Source organism: Rhineura floridana, chromosome 10 (genome assembly GCF_030035675.1).
Source record: "Rhineura floridana isolate rRhiFlo1 chromosome 10, rRhiFlo1.hap2, whole genome shotgun sequence".
NCBI lineage: Eukaryota > Metazoa > Chordata > Lepidosauria > Squamata > Rhineuridae > Rhineura > Rhineura floridana.
The window spans coordinates 69533825-69558003 of NC_084489.1; the positions used below are offsets into that span (position 1 = coordinate 69533825).

Consider the following 24179-nt stretch of genomic DNA (forward strand, 5'->3'; position numbering starts at 1 on the left):
GCTTGGTCATTATGTCAGCCACCATGTTGTTAGTGTCACAAAATGTTAGGTTAACAAACCCCTGCTGCACACAATCCCTTACGTGAAAGTATCTGACACTAATATGTTTTGTTCTCTTGGTATGAGCTTCTGATGTGGCTATCTTAATGCAGGTCTGATTGTCTTCATATACAGTAATCGGAAATTGCATATCAATGCCTATCTCCTGCATGAGCATTGCAAACCATTGTAGCTCATTACAGGCCTGTGACAGGGCCACATACTCGGCTTCTGCACTTGATGTTGCAACCACATTTTGTTTCTTGCTGCTCCAGTCAAGGCATGACCCGTGCCACATCACAACTATGCCAGAGGTTGACTTACGACTGCTCAGCTCCCCTGCATGATCTGCATCCACAAAACATTCAAGACCTCCTGTCTTTGCTCCTGACAAAACCAGACCCTTTGTCTTCGTGCCTTTCAGATAACGCACTATCCTTTTAATCCCTTGCCAGTCAGCCTCTGAAGGATGCTCTACCTTCCGGCTTAAAATACTGACTGCATTACATATGTCTGGGCGAGACACCTTCACCAAATATTGCAATTTCCCTATTATGCGCCTGTACTTCTCAGGATCTGTACAAGGCGTCTCCTGCACATTCTGTTGGAAAGCCACAACCATTGGAGTCTTCACAACATTGCATTCTGTCATGTTGCATTCTTCTATGATCTGATTTATTTTACTTTCCTGACTCAGTGTTATGCTTCCGTCTTCTGCACGCACAATATCCGTGCCTAAATAGTGTGTGACAGGCCCCAAATTCTTTGTGTCCACCTGCCTGCTCAGTTGCTCCCTTTGATCCCAAGGTTTTTCTGCAACTTTAATGCTTCTGCTCAGAATTAACTGCTGTGTTTCTGGACACCAAACTTTGAAATATGCATTCTCTTGTGCTCTAGGTGCACGTTTGCCACGTCTCTTACCCTGTGGCTTGTAAACTCGGCTGCAGTGCGCTCTTTCAGGCATCAGCCTGACTGCATTACATGAATACTGTGGCTGTGTGCTTTTAACAGCTGTCTTCTTACAGCTCTGGCAGTCATTCCCTTTCCGCCCCATTAAACTCAAGGCATTAGCACACTTCACACCCATGGTCATTTTAAACTGCCCTTGTGTCATGAAACCCTGACAGACAACATTTTCTCCTCTTTGCACCCAACATTTTCCTTTATCAAACCAGACTGAAAATTGACAACTCACCAGTTTTCTCACAGATAAAATATTATGAGCCAATCCTGGAATAAACAAACATTCTGACATTAGTCCAAGTTTGTCAAATTTAACCAGACCACGTGCTTTTACGGATTTCCGTGATCCATCAGCAAGTAAAACAAAGTCCTGCTCATCTGTAGACGTGTAAAACAGACTCCTGTCTTTAATTAGTATATGGCTTGCTCCGCTGTCGACAATAAAGTTAATTTGTTCCAAGTCTTTAGACTTCTGTTTACAAACAAAGTTCACACTTCCCTGCTTCAAGCCTCTGTCCCTGGAGTTTCGCTTGATTGCACAATCTTTACGGAGATGCCCACGGGCCCCACAGGCAAAACAAGACTTCAGCTGCTGTTGCTCCCGCTTGTTTTCCTGTCTGCTTTCGACAGCCTGCTCCGGTTCGGCACATTTCTCCGCCTTGCTTCTGACAGCCTCCACCGGCTGGGCTCTCTGCGCCTCCTGCCTCCGCTGCCATTCCTGGGACAAATTCTGCAACGCGTCCCAGATCTGTTTAGCCGACGGCTCATCTCTCACACACATCAGTTGAGAATCCGATAGAGCCAAGATTATAAACGCCTGGGCCCTCTGGTCTCGACGCTTCCAGGCCGCGGTCGGTACCGCCGGGGTTTTTTCTTCAATCACGTCCCATAAATCCTCTGTTATCAGCAAAGCCCTCATCCTCGGCTTCCAGCTGCCAAAATTCTTTTCATTAAGTTGTTCCATCAGCAAGCCTCCCCCAGACAGGTTTACAGCCATGTTGCTCACCTCCGTCTGGTTCAATCAATCAAGCTGCCCTCTCTGGAACTCCGTCTGCAGTTCAGACCAGCAACTTACTCCCGTGTAATGCGCTGTGGAGCGTAACCATCCTCTGCTACCACTGTTGGCTTGTGTGTTGTTGTGTGAAACAGCATACATTACGTTGGAGTTAAGTTGAGCAAGAAAACGTCTTCAGAGCATGTTAAGAGTCTTTATTAAGACATTAAGGCCAGAGGCTTAAGAGTAAATACATGTAGAGATTCTTCAGTCGCCCCCCCTTCTGGTACATCTCTCTCCATAGCTAAACACAAAAGACAGCCTCTCAGCTCAGAGGCATAATTCAGAAGAGCACAACACATAGTCTCTGTTAGAACTTTCCCAGTCGTTATCAGATGGCTACCATAGCAACGACCCTGGCAGTCCGTTCCCAGACAGATCATAGACATAACTCCCCCTTAACCACAGTTACGTCTTCACACTTGCAGGCTTCATGGAAAACTACTAGAGACAGTAATGCCAACTGGTCACCAGCCCAACATATTGTACATAGAATTAAATGCAGCTTTGGAAGTTAAGCATTAACAAGCCTGGAATACTGAGAATACAGAACAGTGGAAGCAGCAGAATACCTATTTATCTGAAATAAACTATTCCTGAAAGAAGCTTACTCTGTGTCTGTGTGTGTGTGTGTGTGTCTGACTATTTTTGGCATTACCCTATGCAGTGCTATAAAATTTTGTTTCCCACTTTGTGACATTGTCCTGCAGACTGTCTGCTTCCAGTAATATGGAGTCTTTGCAAATACTCAAATGGCAGTGCCATAGCTGGTTCCCTTCCTTATTGACATCGAGATTGCCAGAAAGACTGCAATCTACATATGAGTAATCAAGCAAACATTTGTGAATGTGAGAATAGGAAAGGGTGCAGTTTTAACATATTGCCATTAAAGCAGGAGAGGAAACAAATGCATCTCTTGAATAGCTGTAATTTGTTTTTTGTTCTGCCAGTTTACAAATAGATAAATGATATAAATCATAAAAATAAAATAAAAGGGTGAATGAAAGAAATACAGGATCCCTTGGAGATTCCTTGTAAACTTTCAAATATTACCGGTCCGGCAAGGCTAGCTTGCAATCCAGCCATTTAATGAAATTGAAAAGTGGCTTTAGTAGCTTTCAGTGCACACTTAAGTTACAAGAGAAGGACCTTTTACTTACACACCCAGGTTTTTATATGCTGATCTCACATCACAAAATGGACTGGATGAGGGCTAATAAACTGAGGTTCAATCCAGACAAGACTGAGATGCTGTTAGTGGGTGGTTCTTCTGACCAGATGGTGGATGTCCAAACTGTTCTGGATGGGGTTGCACTCCCCCTGAAGGAGCAGGTTCATAGCTTGGGGGTTCTCCTAGAACCATCTCTGTCACTTGAGGCTCAGGTAGACTCGGTGGCACGGAGCGCCTTCTACCAACTTCGGTTGGTGGCCCAGCTGCGCCCCTATCTGGACAGGGATAACCTGGCTTCAGTTGTCCATGCTCTGGTAACCTCCAAATTAGATTACTGCAATGCACTCTACGTGGGGCTGCCTTTGAAGACGGTTTGGAAACTGCAGCTTGTGCAAAATGCAGCAGCCAGATTGGTAACGGGGACCAGACGGTCCGAACATATAAAACCGATTCTAGCCCACTTGCATTGGCTGCCTGTATGTTTCCGTGCTCGATTCAAGGTGCTGGTTTTGACCTATAAAGCCTTACACGGCTTGGGACCACAATACCTGATGGAACGCCTCTCCCGATACGAACCCACCCGTACACTACGTTCAAGATCAAAGGCCCTCCTCCGGGTGCCTACTCCAAGGGAAGCTCGGAGGGTGGCAACAAGGGAGAGGGCCTTCTCAGTGGTGGCCCCCAAATTATGGAATGATTTTTGTGACGAGGTGCGCCTGGCGCCAACACTGTTATCTTTTCGGTGCCAGGTCAAGACTTTCCTCTTCTCCCAGGCATTTTAGCATGTGTTTTTAAATTGTTTTTATATTGTTTTGGATTTTAAAATTGTGTTTTAAATTGTTTTTAAAATATGTTTTTAAATTGTGTATTTGTTTTAATGTTTTTGATTGCTGTAAACTGCCCAGAGAGCTTCGGCTATGGGGTGGTATACAAGTGCAATAAATGAATGAATGAATGAATGAATGAATGAATGAATATAGCTGGCTGGGTTTCTTATACTGGGCACATTTGGCATTGTTAAAAATCTTGTATAATTACAACCATCTATATAAAATCATTTCCATTTCCATGATTTTCTTCTTATACAAGCTCAGTATAAACATTGGACTAACCATTTATGAGAGCCCCTGTGGATTAAATGTTGGGACTAGGACATGGAAGATCCAGTTTAAAGTTGGTAGACTTGCTGACTGGCCTTTGGCAAAATGCTTGTTCTTCTTTGTTTGTAAAATGATCATTCAAACTTCCTTGTGTTTAACGAACAATTCAATTCAAATGAGGAAAAATAATGATTACTGTATCAATTTGTACAAATCTATTGCCATTAAAGGGCTACAAAAATGATTGTATCTTGGTCCTCATCCATGTTATACAATATGGTGACTGCATTTTTATTTGAACCAAAAAAAGGCCCTTTCAGTTTTCAGTGGGGTAAAGTCCCTTTTGTCAGTGCTTAATGTGTTACATTTATTTAGTATGAATGACACGTCATCTGTTTTTGAAAACCCAATTGTTACTATAAGCAGATATGATTTTTACCATATTAGAAAACAGCACATCATGTTTCAAAGGTGAAACTTTAATATCAAACTGGATTTTTGCCAAATAAGTAATATGGGTATGTAGATGCTTATATTGCTAATGCTTTGTTGATATTTTTCACCAATGTAATAGGTTTCTGTAGCAGGATCAACAACTGGAAGAGGATCTCCCTCCGTAACTGTCGTGCAATTGCCTTCTGGTCAAACTGTCCATGTGCAGGGAGTGATTCAAGCCACCCAACCTTCAGTTATTCAGTCACCACAATTGCAATCTGTTCAGGTTAGTTGTGCCTCTCTTATTTTGCTATAGGCTTTGCTTCAGGGCTGTGGAGTCGGTACGCCAAACCTTAGACTCTGACTCCTATTTTTCTACTGTCTGACTGACTCCGACTCCACACAAAATTGCTTCCAACTCCACAGCCCTGGAAAGGGCTGTAAATGTCTTTTTAAATTGGAAGTACTCATAGGAGCATTTTTATCGCTGCCTAAATATGCGCTGATCTTGGCATCACAGCATTTGTCTTCATCTGGGTCCTGTCATACACTGACACACAAAATGTTTTCCATCTTGAGTTATGGTGAAATGCTCAACTACAGCTGACTTCATGGGAAGCTTCTTTGACATTTTGAATTTATATTTTAAAAAATTTGTCAATCAAAATTTATTTTGAAGTCTGAGTCAGTACATTTCTACTGACTCCGACTCTGACTCCACCCAAAATTGCTTCCGACTCTGACTCCACAACTCCGACTCCACAGCCCTGCTTTGCTTAACCTTCACTTGGCCTCATTGATTTCTGATTTGTGCTCTAGAAATCGACAGAAGAACTTCCTTGTATTTATGGCCAAGATTTCACTGCTGGTTGACTTAATATTTTGCTAGCAATAGTATATGAACATAATTCTTCTGTCTGCTTCTTTAAAGATTGATTACTTCACATCAGAGCATGTAGGCACACACCTTACTCATAAAGATTTATCTAATTGTTATGACCCCTTTCCCATGTGCTGCTGCTTTTTCTTTTTCTGTATGGATAATCTTCTAGCAATATTGTAAAGTAATGCATATGTGATGGCCAGGCACTGTGCATGGCCAGCTGTGAAAATCATGCATGAAGTACAGATGCATAGGTGCAATTCTCAGTATTCTGTATATACTGTTTACTTACAAAAATATGTTTCAAGTCCTCATTGTGGTAGAGAAACTTCTCAAGGGTACTTAGGAAGCAGAATGTTGACACTCCTTGATGTCAATGTGTTATCAGTTTCTGGTATCCCATCACCCACTGATGTTGCCTCCAAATTAGTGACAGTTCAGAATCTTTGCCAATATGCTTGTTTCAGGTGGCATGATCTAGTTTCTGAAGTAGGAAATTTTCAAGTGCAGATCCCATGGGATTTCACATTTATTGTATTTTTATGGTGGGGACAGTGATTTGAGTCTGAAAAGTTTCCAGTGTATTTTTCTGCAGAAAAAAATTCATTTCATAAGTAACAATTAATGGATAGCAATTGTAAATGCAATTTTAGGCAAGCTTGTTAGTTTCAAAGTTTTTAGCTTTGTTTACTAAATACATGTAAAATAAGCATGCTAAATTAGATAATTCTAGGGCATCAGAAAATTTTCTGATGCACACTACCACATGCAAAATTGTGTAATTCAGGTGTTTTTTTTAAAAAGAAAACTCACATCACTGGGTAGGAACATCCCTGATGCAGTAAATATAACACCTTAAGAATAGCATTTATTCTGATTGTGAAATGTATTCATGGTATGTTTCTGGGTTTACCCAAGAGCAAGGGTGGGGAACCTTTTTCAGCCCAAGGGCCACATTCCCTTGTGGGCCATCATCTGGGGTCTGCATGCCAGTGGTAGGTGAGGGGCAAAGGAAAAAATGGGCAGGATATCAGATGCTTTTTCCTTTCTACAGTAATATACATTCCAGCCACATAAAAACCAGAGTTTTGTTGTGTGAGTACACGTGCGCGCATGCGAGCACACCCACACCCACCCACCCACCCACTCACCCACATGCTTCTGCCCAGGCAAGCAAGAAGCATAATCACAATAGACACATTCTAGCCAGGAAAAAGCACTTGAGGAGGGCATGAGACAGGACCTGTGAGGGCTGTGGGTGGCTTTCGGGGAGGAGCATTGCCTGGGCAGAGTCCTGAGGACCAGATGGAGAGGCCTGGATGGTTGCGTTCAGTTCCCAGGCCTGAGGTTTCCCACACCTGCCCTATAGGTTAAGAATTATGGGTTTGTTTATTTGTTTATTATATTTATATACTGTCCTGTATTCAACCAACCTTTACTCAGAGTAGACCCATTGAAATTAATGGACCTAAGTTAGTCATGGTCATTAATTTCAATGGATCTACTCTAGTAAAAATCAGTTGGCCATTTGGACAATGTGCTCAAGTGTAAGGAGGAGAACAACACTAAATTTCGAGGATCACATAAGCATCCCTGAAATACGCAAGGAGGGTTACTGTACATATGGCTAATTCAATTACATTCCAAAGACAACGTCTGTAATTGTGAGTACAAGGATACAAATATACAAAGGAGAAGAGTGAGAAAGATGAAAGAGCGATATTAAGGAAGGATGAGAAAGAATTATAAAAGAGATACAGGGATGCTGAAGAAAGGGGAGCAGGAGACAGCCGCTTTAAAAGTTATCTCATCCTGTCACTTCTCTTCCATGTTGATCCTTTCATTTCTGCCTCTTCTGTTTTATAACCCCTTTCATGCTTTTGCCGTAGATTTCTGGCAAAACTTCTTTGCTAACCTTCTCTTCTGCCAGCTCTCTTGTTCAGCCAGCTGAGATTCCCTCTGCCAGAAAATAATCTTTCCCTTTGGATCTCATGAAGTATTGTACACTGGCTCCTTGTAACTTTCTCTGCATCAGCTTCGAGCTTATATATTTATTTTGTTTGGAGTATTTATAAACCACTAAACATTACAAAATACCATCGTGGTGTACGGTAATGATAAAAACAAACAAAGAAAAGCAGACAGAACAGTTCTCCAAAGAGAAATCTGATCCTGCCTTTGAGTCATCCTTCTGGGAAAGCCTGTAGAAATAAGGATCCAGTGAAGTGTATACAGTGTCGGAGCCTACCCATCTTCAGTGGTCCACAAAGCAGGTGGCACTGCACTGAAGGACTTAGTATGAGTTGCCTTGGAACAAATCTCTGGCACCTGTGGCACCAGAAGGAGGGCCCTGTAGATGACTGCAGTAAATGGAGTAAGGTGATCTCTCAGATATCTTGGCCCCAAGTTGTTTAGGGCTTTATACAGTGGCAGCAAAACCTTGCATTTGACCTACTAACACACTGGCAGCCAGTGCAGTTCCCTGAGCATTAGTGTTACCTGTTCACAGAAGGCAATCCCAAGCACTGGCTGTGCCACTACATTTTGCACTAGCTATCGCTTCTGGGCCAAATGTAAGGACAGTCACCCAAAAGTGCATTTCAGCAATCCAATTGCAAAGTTACCAATATGTGGTCCTCTGTAGCCAAGTTATCCCTGTCTAGGACAGAGCTTGGAAAAGTTACTTTTTTGAACTACAACTCCCATCAGCCCCAGCCAGCATGGTCACTGGATTGGGCTGATGGGGGTTGTAGTTCAAAAAAGTAACTTTTCCAAGCTCTGGTCTAGGAATAGCTGTAGTTGGCATACCAGCCAAAGCTGGTAAAAAGCACTCTCAGCAATCAAGGCCACCTGAGCCTCCAGTGACAATGATGCTTCCAGTACTGTTCTAGCATTTACCTTTTACTTCTCTGCCTTTACGTTCTATGTTTTTTTCTCTCTCTCTCTCCCCTTTCTCTCCGGCTGCATTTCACGCAAGCTGTTCTGCTGTTAGTTCCCTTTTGTTCCTTTCTCCCACTCATGTTAAGCTATTATATGTAAATTGCTCTCTCCTCTTCTGTCGTTCAAAGATATTTATTTGCCATTTTTTATATCTTTACTTCAAAAATGTGTTTCCACCTTCAGATCCTTTTCTGCTCTATCATTAGCTCACACCCCTGTTGCTTCTCCTGGCCTTCCTTATCCCCTCTCCTGAGCAATGACTGTGTTACTCGCCTCTGTCTTCTGTGTAACAAATAGTAAGCTGCACTAACCAGAGTCTTACTTTTCTGTGAAGGAAAACAGATGCCCCCTCACATACGCAAAGTGTTTCTTTGCTCTCTTAGCAAGAATGGGGAAGTAATTCTCTGGCTAAAGCTCTGCATCTTTGTTGAAACTGCTGGTTTTGCAACTGTGACCTTGCTTCAGAAGCCAAGATGATCAAAATTTTGCATAGCCCTTACGTAGGGGCATTGCTAGGTACTTAAAAGACTTTGGGCACAGGATCGTGATAACCTTTGCATATGTTAATAGACAGGAAATGGAATGGAAACTGCCCTCAAGTCAATCCTGACTTTTGGCGGTTCTATGAATAGGATTTTCATGGTAAACAGTATATTCAGAGAGGGTTTACCATTGCCTCCCTCTGAGGCCAAGAGGCAGTGACTGGCCCAAGGTCACCCAGTGCGCTTCATGGCTGTGTGGGGATTCGAACCCTGGTCTCCCAGGTTGTAGTCCAACACCTTTACCACTACACCACACTGGCACCATACACCCAATAGACAGATGGATGCAAATTAAAATAATGGGTGGCTGGGGGTGGTCTACCAGCTCTGTTGTTTGCAGCATGACCTGCAACCCTGTGGACAAAATAAAAACAATAAATTGGGAGGAGAAGTGCAGGAGATTCAGAGCCCAATGCGAAACACCTGTGGCTTGGTCCCTCTGGGCCACTTCCATCAATGACCCTACCCTTAGATCAGATATGGGGAACCTTTGGCCCTCCATATATTGCTGAACTACATTTCCCATAATCCCTGGCAATGGGCCGTGCTTGCTGGGGCTGATGGGAGTTTTAGTTCAGCAACATCTCCAGGGGCAAAGTTCCCCACACCTACCTTAGATAGTAGATCTTAGATATAAACTTTACAGTTTATAATTTACAAAGCTCTGCTAAATTTGCAAAGCAGTTTTATGAAATCCTGTGAGATAGAATTCTAGTATTAAATTCTGCTCTAGAAACCTGGATTGTATGCTGTGGATGTGGCAGGAACACTTCCATTTGGTGTATAGAAACTTTTTTGTATATAAAAAGGCCTTGAACTCTCTTACGTAAGTCAACTCTAAGAGGATGAATTTTCTAAATCTTTATATTTTAGGTAGCATCAGCTACAAGCACAGATGACTCTATAGAGTCGGAGGTTGTCATTGATTCTCAGAAGCGGAGGGAGATCCTCTCAAGGAGGCCTTCATATCGGTAAGCTGTTCTTTGGTGTTGCAACAATTGCTATTTTATGATTAAAATCAGTCACTCATTTCACAGGACATTCTTTAAATGTGTATATATATTTGTTTGTGTCAGAAAAATTCTGAATGAACTTTCTTCTGATGCACCCGGTGTCACTAAGATTGAAGAAGGAAAGCCAGAGGAAGAAGGAGCGCCCTCTGGCATCCCTGCCATGGCAGTGCCAACCAGCCTTTATCAGACTAGCACCGGGCAGTACAGTATGTATTCCATAATATCAGAAAACACATTTAACTGTTGTTCTTAAAAGCAAAATGCAGATTGCAAAATTAGTAAGACAGAGCTATTGGGGAGAATGGGGGGAAAGTGTCAAGGAAAAGTCTCCATAAAAACAGTGAAATACATTTTTAGTTCAGTAGAGCTCTCTTTTGATTTACCATAATCATATAAGCAAAAATGAAAGCTTGCTTGCTTTGTTTCATTCTTTGTCTTCAAATCTTATTCATGCTCCTTAATGCGTGTGACTTCAGATCTATAGATTTCATTATGTAACTGAAGGCCAGGATACACAAGGAACTTTGTGTCTTCTATAAACACTGCCTCTCAAAGCTATAAATGCAACTCTTGGTAAAGGGTTCTTTTTAAAAAAAAATTAGCTCAGGATTAGACTCTTAGCATAATTTACTGGGAACTAAGCCTGCACTAAGCATCATTGACATTGACATGAAGGAGGACACACCCCAAATTCTTATAATTTATTTATTTTATTTTATTATTGTATTACATTTATATCCTGTCCTTCCTCCCAGAGGAGCCCAGGGTGGTACAGAAGCTGTTTCTGCTGAATTGTGCACTTTGGTTTTTGTGTAGAAAATTACCAGGAATCTAGGCTTTACTGCTGTGCTTTGGAATGAAAAGTCCTAGGCTGGAAGTGCACTTAAAATTCAGTAGAGAAGTAAAAGTACATTATAATAGTTGCATATTTTCATTGTAAAATATGAGAAGAGTTGAAAGATTTGTGATGGGAAAATTATTAATAGGGTTTGTTTTGCCATTAACTGATAACAAAACATTTAGCATGCAACATTTTACTTTGCATTACGTTGTTCCTGTGCTGACACCTAAAAATTAGTATCCTGTAATATAATAAGCCGTATATAAAATGTAACTAGTCTCGTATTGTATTGTAAGGAGAAGATAACAGCTGGTTCTTGCTATTTTCTCTTGTTCTAATTAGGAGATAAATAATTTTGCTACTATTTTGTACTGTCTTCTATTGTGTGAGCTGTTAAAAGTTGTCTCCACACAGCTTTAAAAGCACCCCCTAGGTCAATATCAAGTTGAGTTAGACCAGGGATGGGGAATCTGTGGCCCTTCAGATATTGTTGGACTCTAACTCCCATCACCCCCAACCATTCACCATACTGGCTGGGGCTGATGGGAGTAGGAATTCAAAAACATCTGGAGGTCCATAAGTTCCCCATTCCTGGGTTAGACTGCATTCGAATTGAAAAAGTGGTGGTATGTACCAGATCTGTGTTATCAAAACCGCTGATAGCTTGACAGTCTTAATTTTTTTCTTAATTAACATAGAACACCTACTTTATTCTTAACACCTAAAAAAAAATGGTAAGAGAGCACACCCAGAGCTAGAGAATTGCAGAGATGAAGTAGGGGACCTTTTCTCAGGACCTGTGTCTTTATCAGGTGCAATCACTCCTGTTCTGATTCAAAGGCTCAGCAGCATTACCTGCCTTTGTAGAAGAAGACTGATTGGAAAGCAGTGACTGCAGAGCCTCACAGGAGCCCATCATTAATTTCTTATGGCACATGGTTCTTTCAAGTCACACTAGTGTGTCCCAAACAGAATTTGGGAATGGCTGGTTAGAGCTGTTTCAAATACTCTTGTTTCTGTTGTCTAACATAGCTATTGTTTTTGTTAAGTTGCTATAGCCCAGGGGGGAACAATCCAGATCTCTAATCCAGCATCTGATGGCGTTCAGGGGTTGCAGACATTAACAATGACAAATTCAGGAGCTCCTCAGCCTGGTGCTACCATTGTACAATATGCAGCTCAAACACCTGATGGCACACAACAGTTCTTTGTTCCTGGGAGTCAAGTTGTTGTCCAAGGTATGTTCTTGTTTTGGGTTTACTTCTAAATGGTATTTGTAGATCTGTATTTGTTTTGAACTCTTCTATCCTCCTTTTCTATTGAAAAACATAAAGTCGTTTACAAATAACAATCCAGTGAAAACAATGACAACTTAATTACATAAACCTCCCTTTAAAAAAATCAAGTAAAAGCAATAGTAAAAATAAAAACACAAGTCACTTGGTTAAAAGCCTTAGAGAATAAAAAGGACACAACCTAATGTCTGAAAGAGTCCAATGTTGGTACCTGCCATGGGCCCCATGGAGAACATTTGCAGGATTGGGAGATCGGGGAGGGGATTGCAGATGTTGGAGAAGGGTCTGGTGAGATCATAGAGGAGATGTTTCCTGAAACCCCTGACAGCCCTGTGCCTAGTAGTCATTTTAGTGTTTCCGCTGAGGATGGCTTCAGCAGCCCCCTCTTGCCTGTGGTGAAGAGTGAGGAATGTGGTCTGCTGTCATCGCCGGCACCTAGCCCAAACTTATTTGTGCATCAGCCAGGCCTTAATGAATCTGCTGGACAATTAGACTGGAAAGTGTTAGATTTAGCTTGTGTAAGTAGTGTGTCTGCCCCCCTCTCTTTTATATGGAGTGTCTTTGGGTGAGAGCTTTGTTGCGATAACTTTCCATTGCTTCCACAGCCTGGTTGCACCTGCTGGTTCATGCCTTTTGATGCTTTGTTCCTGTGCTAACCTCTGGAATAAAATTCTATGCAAAACCCAGTCTTTGAATCCTGAGTCTGCTTCTCTGGTCAGGAGCCAGGACAGTAACTCCTGAACCAATGCTGTGTGTTCTATTAAAAAGGGTGCCATCACTGAAAGGGCCCTCTCCTCAGTTGTCCCCAGCCTATTTTTTTATTTCAGTGGAGGTTCTCAGAGGAGCTCCTTTGAAGCAAATATTTGAGGTTGGGCAGGTTCTTAAAATGATTATACATAATCATGGTTGCTTAGTTGACAATGGAGGGTTTATTTCTGATTCAGCAGTTGTGTTAAGAAATACAAACAAGTTGTGAGTAGCTATTTCTGCCTCTTAACTTTGCATGGTACATGTTTCTTAGATTGTAAAAATCAAACCAAAGGCAAAACATTTACAAGAAATTTTTTAAAATGCCTTCCTATATTCAACTGCTTATGTGTTGTGTGACCTAAATTATTTCCTGTGGGAAGAAAACTTTAGCTAAAGTGTAGCAACCGTTAATGTCAAGTGGAACAATGGCTATTTACTTAAAATACTAAGATTCTGATTTTGACAGGGCTTCTCTAGATTTTAGTTAAGCTTCCTAGAAAATGTCTAAAATCAGGTTTTAATAACATGAGGGACATTCATCAGTGTTCTAGGGACACTTAACACATTGCACACCAGCAAGCCTGGCTTTGCCTTGGTGCATGCCCTCAACAGGGAACTGCAGCCAGTTCTGTTTCTCTTATGAGTGTGTGTGTGTGTGTGTGTGTTATTTATCACATTCACTTTTCATATTTTTAAATGATTTTATAAATGATTACATAAAATGATTTTATGTTCTTGACAAATGATCGCCCGAGCATTCCCAGAGTAGTGATATCGGTTAGATATATTACTGGTCATGCTGGAAAAGATGGAATTGTATTTTATGTTATTTTAATGCTGTTTTATTATGTACTGTGTGTTTTGTTTTTTCATATGCTGCTTTGGAATTTTTAAAAAGCTGATTATAAATACTTAAAAAAAATATTTTGATGTACAATTCAAAATCCTCGAGTATGTACCGAACAAAGTAATAATGTGGGAAGCAGCTCAAAGCTTCCCTGGAACAGATGGCACTTCTCTTTTAACAAATAAATAAGATGCTAGAAGTTATTTTAACAGAGGTGTGATGTTTGGCTTCTTGAATCTTTTGCCCATGCCAGTAGCATTGACATTATATAAGAAATATGAGTTAATTCATCGGATATATTACCACCTAGTATGACTTAATACCAGTGGAGACTGGTGACCCTGAAGACAGTGGGTCAGTGAATCTACTCCAGGTTTTAGTCTGAAGGAGCTGTCCTTAAAAGTTAAGACTAAAAGCTGGAGTGGATTCACTGACCCACTGACACTGGAGCCACCAGTCTCTAATATGCATTAGGGTGTGGTGTATTATCATTACTTTGTCTGTGCATGCTTGGGGGGGGTATAACATGGCTTGATTAACTTTGTAAGAAACAAATTGAATTAGTGTGTTTACCTAATGTGAAGCCTTGGATAAATGGATGACACAGTGACTTAGTATGCGATGTTCAGGACAATGAGAATATATATTGTCAAAATTGTCCTAAAAAGCAATTGTGCATGTACTGTCAAAGAGCAAGCCACAGCATCCTATGGCATTGTTGAAATCCTATATAAAGAAAAGGAGGTGGTGACTAAAATAGCAGTAATGACTAGTAATTCTAGACTAGTGCAGAAGCAATATTTGTGAAATCTATTGTAGCATTGAGCAATGCCATAGGAATTATGTCTCAACCTAAAATTAAGAGTTCTTGAATGAGAAGCTGAAGTACTAGGTGAAGCAGAAGCTGTTGCACCTGAGACAGGGCGGGGCGAGGAGAAAAAAGAAGCCCTGTTAATTAGCAGCTGCCTCTGCCCCCTACTTCTTTCCTCGTCAGCTCTGATGATACTGGGTAAATTGAAGTTAGGTGAGGGTGGGGGTTGGCCTGCAGTGATGGATGCAACATATTTCTGTATATAATTTGATTATGTTGGCCTTTTCACTGTATTGGTGCCCCCTGCAGGATGGGGGGGGACATACTGTATTTTATTTTTGTTCCTCTTGTATACTTTTTACGAGTTAAAGCACATCCAACTCATATTTAAAGCACATAACTTCCCCCAAAGAATTATGGGAATTGTAGTTTGTTAAGGATGCTGGGAATATGTAGCTCTGTGAAGGGAAAACCACAGTTCCCAGAATTCTTTGGGGGAAGTCATGTGCTTTAAATGTGTATTGGATGGGCTTTAAATGTATGGTGCAGATCTGCCCTAGAACACCAGGGATGCTTCTGTAGCATTTAGGATGAGGAGCGTCTTGTTCCATTTATTACTCTCTTCCTGCTTTGTAAAAATTTCTTGTGCTTTAATTCCTCTGTGACATGGGAAAAGAGATAAACAGAGGAGCTCTAGTGGAGGAAAAGATGGAAAAGCATAAGCTACGTGCCAGTAGCTTTCCCTTCCCCCCAACAGACATGGAAGAAGAAATATGGAGAGGTTATTTTTAATTCAACCAACATAGCAGCTGAGGACTCGAATTCAAGTATTACTTTTTAAAAGTCAAGAGTTTGAGAAATTGTCAAGAAATGTTTGACTCCGAGGAGAAAAATTGTGGCTGTGCCATATTCCCTTCTGTTGAGTAAGAAGCATGAGTGACATTGCTTTTGAACAGGACACTGTATCCAGGTTCTGCTTGGGGAAAAGGAAATACTAATGCACAAGCAGGAGTTGTTTTGCAGTTCTGGGGAAAAGACAGAAACTGCTACTGAAATCTTCTAGCAGTACTTTAAGATGGAATTACTCCTGGTCATTTGTGGACCATCCAGCAGTAGGAGCATGTCTAGTAGTAGCTGTAGCACTAAACCCTGCAATTACATCCCATTGACATTTTATCAGTGGCCAAACAGAATTGTGGTTCCAAAAATTGCATTTGAGAGGTCTATTAGTCTAGTTGTTTATATATGAGTGGTTATTACCTACTAGCGTTCTGGAATGGTGTCCATACAATTGTTGTTAGAAGGAGCACCTATATATATATTCAGTTACAGCCATGTAGCCCTACGTACACCAGTAACTTTGATGCTGGGGTTTATTCACGGGAAGAGGAGAGGATCACAACCTGTTTATGGAATTGTGTCATTGACAAGAGTTTTGTGAGACAAAAAACAGTTCCTACCACCAACAAATTCAGGAGGAAAATATTGGTGAGAGCTTGGAGTGAATGGATGGGTTTGGGGAAAATGAACTTTTTTTTTATTTTAGGCTGTCAATAATTGTATGGAGCTGTGCTATTTTTTTCATGTGGGGGTATGCCTGGGATACCTGCCAAGAGCCAATGTGCCATGAAAGGCAGGGTAGAAATGCATTAAAAATAAATACGAACAAGTTCTCCTGATGGGAATATAAAGCACCCTTAGCAATGCTGTACTTGTACTTGTCAACTCAGAACTATTGAGTTCAATGGGAGTTACCTCCAAGTAAGTGTGTATAGCAGGAGTGGGGGCCAAGAACCAAGCTTGGCCTGCCAGACCTTCCCATTTGGCCTGTAAGGCCTTTTTCCTCAAGCCGCAACCGCCTGCCCTGCACCTGACATGTTGACACACTGCTGCAGAAAGCAGGATTGAACTCTGTGCACATCAGTTGCTGCATGTGGAGTTCAATCCTGCTTGGTTCGGTCATGCTGGCAAATTTTCTCTGGAAACTGACTGGTGTGCCCAGAACCTGCCCAAAAAAGCATTGACATCCCCCCACCCCCGTGCACACCAGCTGATTGCATCCTTAAATATTCTTTGGGTTCTTTTATATTGTTGAGTACATATTTACAGAAAAAGTATTTACATGTATAACATCCTTAAATATTCTTTGTAACCTGACTTTTAACGGGAATGAAGACAAATTTATGGCGGAGAAGGGTATAAACATACTACCTCGAGGAACAGACGCACTGCACTTCTGAATATTGCAGGGGAACAGCAGTGCAAGAAGGATATTGCTTTCATGTCCTCAGGGCTGTGGAGTCGGTATGTCAAACCTTTGACTCCGACTCCTCTGTTTTTCTATTGTCCGACTCCAACTCTGACTCCTTCATAAATGGCAAAAGTATATTGATTTATGTTAAAATATTAATATTAAAATATTAATTTTATTTTGAAGCCAGAGTCAGTACATTTCTACCAACTCCGACTCAGACTCAAAATTGCTTCCGACTCCACCCAAAATTGCTTCCGACTCCGACTCCACGACTCTGACTCCACAGCCCTGCATGTCCTTCTTGTGGACTTTGCGTAGATATCTGGTTAGTCAGTGTGGGAAACAGGATGTTGGGCTGAACCTTTGGTCTGTTTCCTGGAATTGCAGGGCTGGCCTCTCTCAGTAGCCAGGTGACCCAGGGACACTGGGAGGCTACACCCCCTGCCTCCCGGGAAGAACATCATGGCAAAAAAGAGACCTACCTGGATCGATTGGCTAGTGAAGGAGCAGATGCTCCTGTGTTTCCTTTTTCCTTTTGTATCATGTCAGATGGTGAGCAGGGGTGTCTCATCCTTTAATATATATATAGTGCTTAGAAAGCTTTAGGCGCTTTATTATGTCATCATCATGCAGCAAGGCTCCTTTAAGGAGTCTTAACAGTCTACTATGCCACAGAATTAAACATGGTATTTATTTATTTTATTTATTAATTCTGTTTCTATGCCGCCTTTCGGCCAAATGGCCCTCAAAGCGGCTCACAAAAAAAATAAAAAATAAACACAAATACAAAATACACATCAGAAAAAAATACAGTGCACAAAAATTTAAATAACAAAATATTAACATTGTTAAGAAAACAATGTGACCATCACACATTTGAGGAAGGGGCTCAAAACCCGCCAAGAGCCTCCTCTTCTTCATTTCAGAAATCTTTAGCAGACTCTCTGGCGTCCACAGGCCTTTTCAAGTTGGATGAATTCTTTTGCAGCTCTTCAGTTCTTATGACACTTCTCTGATTTCCTACTTCTCTTGCGTCAGCTGTGATCTTTATGTTTGCTGCACACTACTTTGATGCTTTCGTTTACCGTCAAGAAAGAAGAGTAGCTAGCAAATGTTAAGCAGTCGCTGCCAGCCATCCTGTAGCTGTACAAAACAGTCCTACCCTGGCTTGCAAACTTTTAATTCCTACAGCTATTGAATTGCATTATTGTATAGAGTACAGTTTTCAGAACATTTATTTTGAAAAGCATTGGCACCAAAATAGCTTCAGACCTTGCTACAAATGCGTCTGTGGAGCCTGATTTATAGTTGGCTCCCTGGATTTGTGCCTGTCTTTGTATTGTGAGGAAAGCAAAGCTAGGGTACATAAAAAGTCTGAAGTGATTGTTTGTTAGCAAAGGTTTTCCCTGGGCTCCTGTTTCAACGAGCTGTTCCGGTGAGAAAGCACATTAATGACGGGGTAAGCTAGTGAGGTCATTGTGATGTCAGTGCTGGAGCTTGTAATCTTGCACATGCTTGCTTGTTTGGAACATTTAATGTTCAGCTGGTGGCAGAGGAGAAGTCTTTGAGCAGACGCTGGTCATGGCTGTAACAAAGGATGAAACCGGTAGGCAATTTTGTAAGCTTCTTTTCAAAAGAGGAAAGGCAGGTTATACTCCTGCTCACAGCTAAGCTGCTGTTGTTCCATTGACTTCAGTGGAATTTAAGCAGCCTATCTGCAAGCAGGATTTTTTGCTAGTAGAACATCCAGCAACAGCATATATTCTGTAGCACTTTCTGGCCAGGCACATTTTTATTTTCACAGTGTGCTTACAAAAAGCTCTTGTTAATATTTCCTTAGCTGATGCAGCATTTTAGTTAGACTGATGAGTGCTCTTTTGAGTGTTGTGCTTCCCTTGCTAACTTGAGCACTGAAGCATCCCTTTTATTTAAGCAATTGAAAATGGAAATGGACTGCCTTCTAGTTCATTCCGACTTATGGCTTTATTTAAGCAACCTGTCTCTGTCAGTGCTACTGCTTCTTTTTCTTTAACAGCTTGGCAGCATTTGAAGGATTGCTTCTTCAGCTTCTACCAGCAAAGTGCAGTTGCGGACTCTGCTTTGTTCAGCCATCTAATTGTTCCTGTAGCATTCACCTCTCTAACAGATAAGAGAGAAAAGAAGTAAAATTTGAGTGATCTGTGGATGTTCTAACAATTCTTTGACTCAGTCTTTATTTATTTCATGCTTGTTCCGCAGCCAATCGAGTTCAACAGGCTGTCGTCACTAGGTTTCCTGGAATCGTGTTTCAGCAACGGGGCTGGAAAAGTTAAACTCCACAAACAGCATACACATTGACGTCAGCTGCGAGTCATGCTGTGATTTAGTCAGTTCCTTTCTGTTTCATCCAGCGCTGCCGCTGGCACGTTTTATAGTGTTATTCACTCTGCCTCTGGAGCTAAGTAAATCTGGTGTGTGTGTTTTGTTTGCTGCTGACCCTACGGTACCTTTTCTAAGAGCCATTCTTAACGACCTCAGGCTCATGTCAGCAAAAGAACTAGGAGCTGTGCATCAGACTTAAGTAAAGTTTATAATCCTTCTGGTAAAGCTTGCGGGTGGAGTGGGGTGAGGACGTGAGCAAACTCATCGTCTTTTTGTGTAGCATGTCTGTTTCTGCTTGCCAGTATTCACTGGCAGTTGTTTTTATCAGCTGTCTGTGTTGGAAGTCGGGACTAGACTGACCATTTATTACAGGAGTTTCACTTTTGTAATGTAGGATATTTGACTGATCCCCCGTCAGTCATAATTTATGAATTATGATTTAAATACTGCATGAAACCTGAATTCATGCTCTTTCCCTTCTCCTCCCCCTCCCCAACTCAGTTTCTGTAGGAAAACAAAACAAAAAACAATAACAGCCATAAACGTTGTAGGTAGCCATATTGGTCAATTATGGGGGGCGGGGGAGATCCAAAAGCCATAGCAGAGTAATAATTCTATTAGGGTCAACTAAAATGACCCAAAGTAGTGAACAAGCTTTGGCGTTTTCCATACTTTTTTTGGATGTTAAACAAAACTGCAGAAAATAGGTGGGGTGGTGGGAGAAAGCAGGGCATAATGGAAAAGCTCAAAGATCTCTGGTTTGTAACAATCTTGAAATGAAGTGTTGGGGATTTTATAATGTAAGCAAGACTTTTAACAGAGTAAGCAAGATTACCCCATGCCATATGCAAGAAAGGTTGCAGGTTGCAGTAAGGGCTACTGGAACAATGATACAATGGCTGTTATCTCACTTTTTGGTGCTATTCTCAAGCTGAAAACAAAGGTTGCATGGTGTAAACCAGCCTTTCCCAACCAGTGTGCCTCCAGATGTTGTTGGACCACAATTCCCGTCTTTCCTGACCATTGGCAATGCTGGCTGAGGCTGACGGGAGTTGTGGTCCAACAACATCTGGAGGCACACTGGTTGGGAAAGGCTGGTGTAAACATTCTGGGAATTCCATCTGTTTAACTCTGCCTTTTTGTGTGCTATTTTAAAGCAGCTTTTATCATACAAGAATTTGAAGTGTTGTTGGTCAGCATTGTATTTTACCGCTGAACAGTGTAGGAACTTCATAATATGTTGGGATAGGTATGGAGGAAGAATAATGCCATTGGAACTTTAACCTCTGCCTGTATAAATCTGCTAGACTGCAGACTGATTATGCTTGTTGACTCCAAAGTGGATGGATATCCTCAAGGCATCACGTGGTCTTTGACATGGACCAGTTTTCCCACTGCCCCTTTCCATATGAAATAAAAGCTTGCTGTTAGTCTGTGTACATCCATAGCATACACTACACCAGTGATGTCACAGACAGCTAGGGATTGGAGAGAAATTGAATTCAGTTTGCATTTAAAGCTGAATTTATCAAATTAGCACTTTCTGAAACAATATGAGAACTGAATCACAGCCATCCTTTGAAATTTGCACTTGTCCAAATTTTACAGTGCAGTTCTCCAACCAAGCAATGTTTACAAAAATGTGTATATTAGGTAAAAGTGTGCATAAAATGAATATGAAAATAAGATACAAAATGTATTATATTAGGAGAAATTACTTGCAAAAATGTGTATATTAGTCAAAACTGCATGCAGATGTGTTAGGAGAAATTAACACTAAAATGCTGGAGAATTTTCATGAGGATTTTTTTTAAAAAATGGCAAATTGCTGCAGAAATGCAGAGAACTGAATTTAAGATTGGAAAAATGAGAAACCAAGAGAACCAAAATTAACAGATCCTTCCATCCGGAGACAGTAGAAGTCTAAGCATAGCTTCATGCAGGAACATCCTATACAAACCAAGAACAAGTGATACTGAATGTTTAGGCATTTAACATAAAGCCAGTAAGCTGAATGTACCCTGTTTTGAGTCATTCACTGTCATTACAAAATTTACATAGCTATTGCCGATATTGGTAAGGCGTCTAATCCAATGGTATCTGGGTATACTTTACAAAGAACAATAATGGGCATTGTTTGGAAGTAGTTTAGCAGTGGAAGCCATGACCACAGATGGCAGGATTTACCTGGCTGTCATTGGTGTTTGTATTGTTAAAGGAAGGAAGAAAATGTTAACATTTACTTGAATTTAGTTATTAAATACGTTCAGCAATAATGAGGTTCAGGCTGAAATTTATTTATTTATTTATTTATTTATTTTATTAAGCTTATATACCGCCCGACTAGCAACAGCTCTCTGGGCGGTGAACATTAAAATCTGCCAGCCACCATCCCAACCCCTTTTTTTTGGTGATCATTGGCATTGAGAGACCAAGAAAGCATCCGCCTGTCTGGATAGATCTAGACCTGTGTGCAATCATGACTCTCCTACATTTGAAGAGATGAAGGCTCTATATCCATTCTGTAAAAATGCCAGTGTTGTCCAGAGTTACTGACTGTTAGTATCTCCCAGAATAGGCCTGCAGAACATGTGACCCACTAAGCTGAATTCAGTCCATCAGCTATATATGGTGGCTTGCCAGGGGCTTGAGAAACTTGTGTGTCTGGAGAATAGTAAAATAGTGAGTTGGTGGAGGCCTGTCCCACATAGCTGTCATCTCACCTTTAATTGGGTAATTTAGTACCTACACTTCCTGCGTGGTTTCTGTTACTGTTGCTTATTAATTAAGTGGCATCAATAGTATGCTAAGTCCTATATAAAGCATATATCTGCTAAAGTCCCAACGTTTGCTTCATCACTGAGATGAAGGAACATGGACTGGCTACTAAAGAGAAGGCTTTTTTCAGTGGTGGATTCCCAGTTGTGGAATGCTCCTTCTCAGAAAGGCTCACCTGGCACCTATGTTGTTTTCTTTTCCATCTCAGGTGAAAAGTGAAGACCTTTTAATTTTCTTAGGCTTCTCAGATTTTTTTTTTAAATGTAGTTCTCTTTAGACCGTGAACATTTATCTGTTGCACACATTTTATTCTGATGGTGTTTTAACTTATGTTTGATTTTATGTTCATGTTGTATTTTTATATTTTATGGGTTTGTTTGTTTAAAAAATGTACGCTGTCCAGAGAACTTATTGTTCATGGGCAGTACAAAAATGATGTAAATAAATGGATTTTGCCAGCCAGTCAGTCAGTCAATCAAGTCTGTCAAATGGAGCTATTCCTAGCTGATGAGCACTAGAGGTGTATTAAGGAGGTCTGCTTTTATCTGCCAAATCTGGTGATCCTAGGCTAGAACTGGATCCATATCACCAGCAGGGTTGCTCCAGCAAAGACCTGTACCAGAACAAAAAAAGCTACTGCACCATCAGTGCCCGATTGACATGGCAATCAAGGGGGTACAGTTTCCTGTTCCCTAGCCAGGGTTTAGAGGATTTGTGGGGTGGAAACAGTGGCACATTCTTACAATCTAGGGACCTGAGGCTGCCTGACTCACAAACCTAGGGTTCTCTTTTTATGGAAGAACCTGCAAACAAGCATACAGAGAGAAAGTCTCTTTGTGGATGAGTTAAAGTTTTGTTTTCATCAAAGCAATTCAATGTGAAGGGGGACAATTAATAATTTCCCATGCTCCTATAGTTTATATCCATTTATATACACTCAGAGAAAAATAAATAGTAATTCTTCTTGGTTAATTAGTATGCTATTGAGGAAGAAACCTACAAATCCTGTGTTGACCTTGATTTTTTTAAAAATTGAGAAGCATCTTCTTTAACAGTGCCATTTAACTGTAAGTTCAGTGGTGTTACATGAAATGTCCCAGTTTCTCCACACTTATAGAAACCAACAGGAAGTCTCTCTCTCTCTAGCAACACTGTAAAACAAAGTTTGGTTGAAGAGCCGCTGGGCCTTGTGTTCTGAACGTTGGTGGGCAAACAGTGTGGGAGGGCTTCATGCTGCTTTTGGGCTTCCCGGAAGCATCTGCCTGACCAGTCTTAGAAACAAGATGCAGGATGAGATGGACCCTCAGCCTGATCCAGCATGGCTTGTGCTCAGCTTTTTGCATTCTGTAAGCCTTTATCTAGTGAACGAGAAACTTTTGGGGTTGGATCAGATTCAGGAGAACCAAGTTAGGAGGTGACACAGACATGTAATATTAAACAATATGAATACATGACAAGGGAAATATGAATCAATCAACACTGCCCTCCATGTACAGGTGGCCCCCGTTCCAGACCCCTGCCGTAAAGCAGAAATCGCCATAAAGCAGAACCCCATTGAGTATAATGGGGTGCGTTGCGCGAAAATGATGCCAAAATGCCGCAAAAGCGCAAAAATCAGATTTAAAGCGGGGAATGAAAGCCGCCGTGTTAGCGGAACGCCGGGAAGCGAAGCTCCAGGAAGCAGGACCCTACTGTACAATACCAAAATGACTTTTTGAAAACAAAAGAAAACACAAATGGCCTGGCTATTTGCTGTGTGCCTAGGGCAGTATTGCTTCCTCTGCAGAAGGAAGTGGAAGAAAGAATATGAAGAACTTGGCATCCATAATGATGCTGAATGATGGTTGAGGTCTTCAGATATCAGGCCTTTGTATTAACCCAGGTGAAGCTAGGGACAGAGTATCTCTATTCTTATCAGTGGTGCCTTTGCTTTATTATATGTGTATAGATCTTGTTCCCTGTTCCCATCTCATAAATAATTCTGTTTTTCCTGAATTGATGAAATGTAACTGATGGGTTAACAAATAGCATCACCATTTATGCTGTGAGACTTGCTTTTGCTAAACTGAATAAAGTCCACAGAAGCATAGATAGGGCTTTTA

General features: G+C 41.2%; 1 protein-coding gene across 11 annotated transcripts in view; it reads left to right on the forward strand.

Annotated features, from left to right (window-relative positions):
- The window catches only part of CREM (cAMP responsive element modulator), a 44707-nt gene that overhangs the window by 15100 nt on the left and 5428 nt on the right, over positions 1–24179 (forward strand). For 6 of the 11 annotated variants that reach the window (XM_061586083.1, XM_061586084.1, XM_061586085.1 and 3 more), the window contains 4 exons: positions 4902–5048; positions 10001–10098; positions 10204–10346; positions 12031–12219. In XM_061586083.1, coding sequence (XP_061442067.1) covers positions 4902–5048; positions 10001–10098; positions 10204–10346; positions 12031–12219 — 577 coding nt within the window. The other 5 variants (XM_061586088.1, XM_061586087.1, XM_061586091.1 and 2 more) reach the window with 4 other exon arrangements.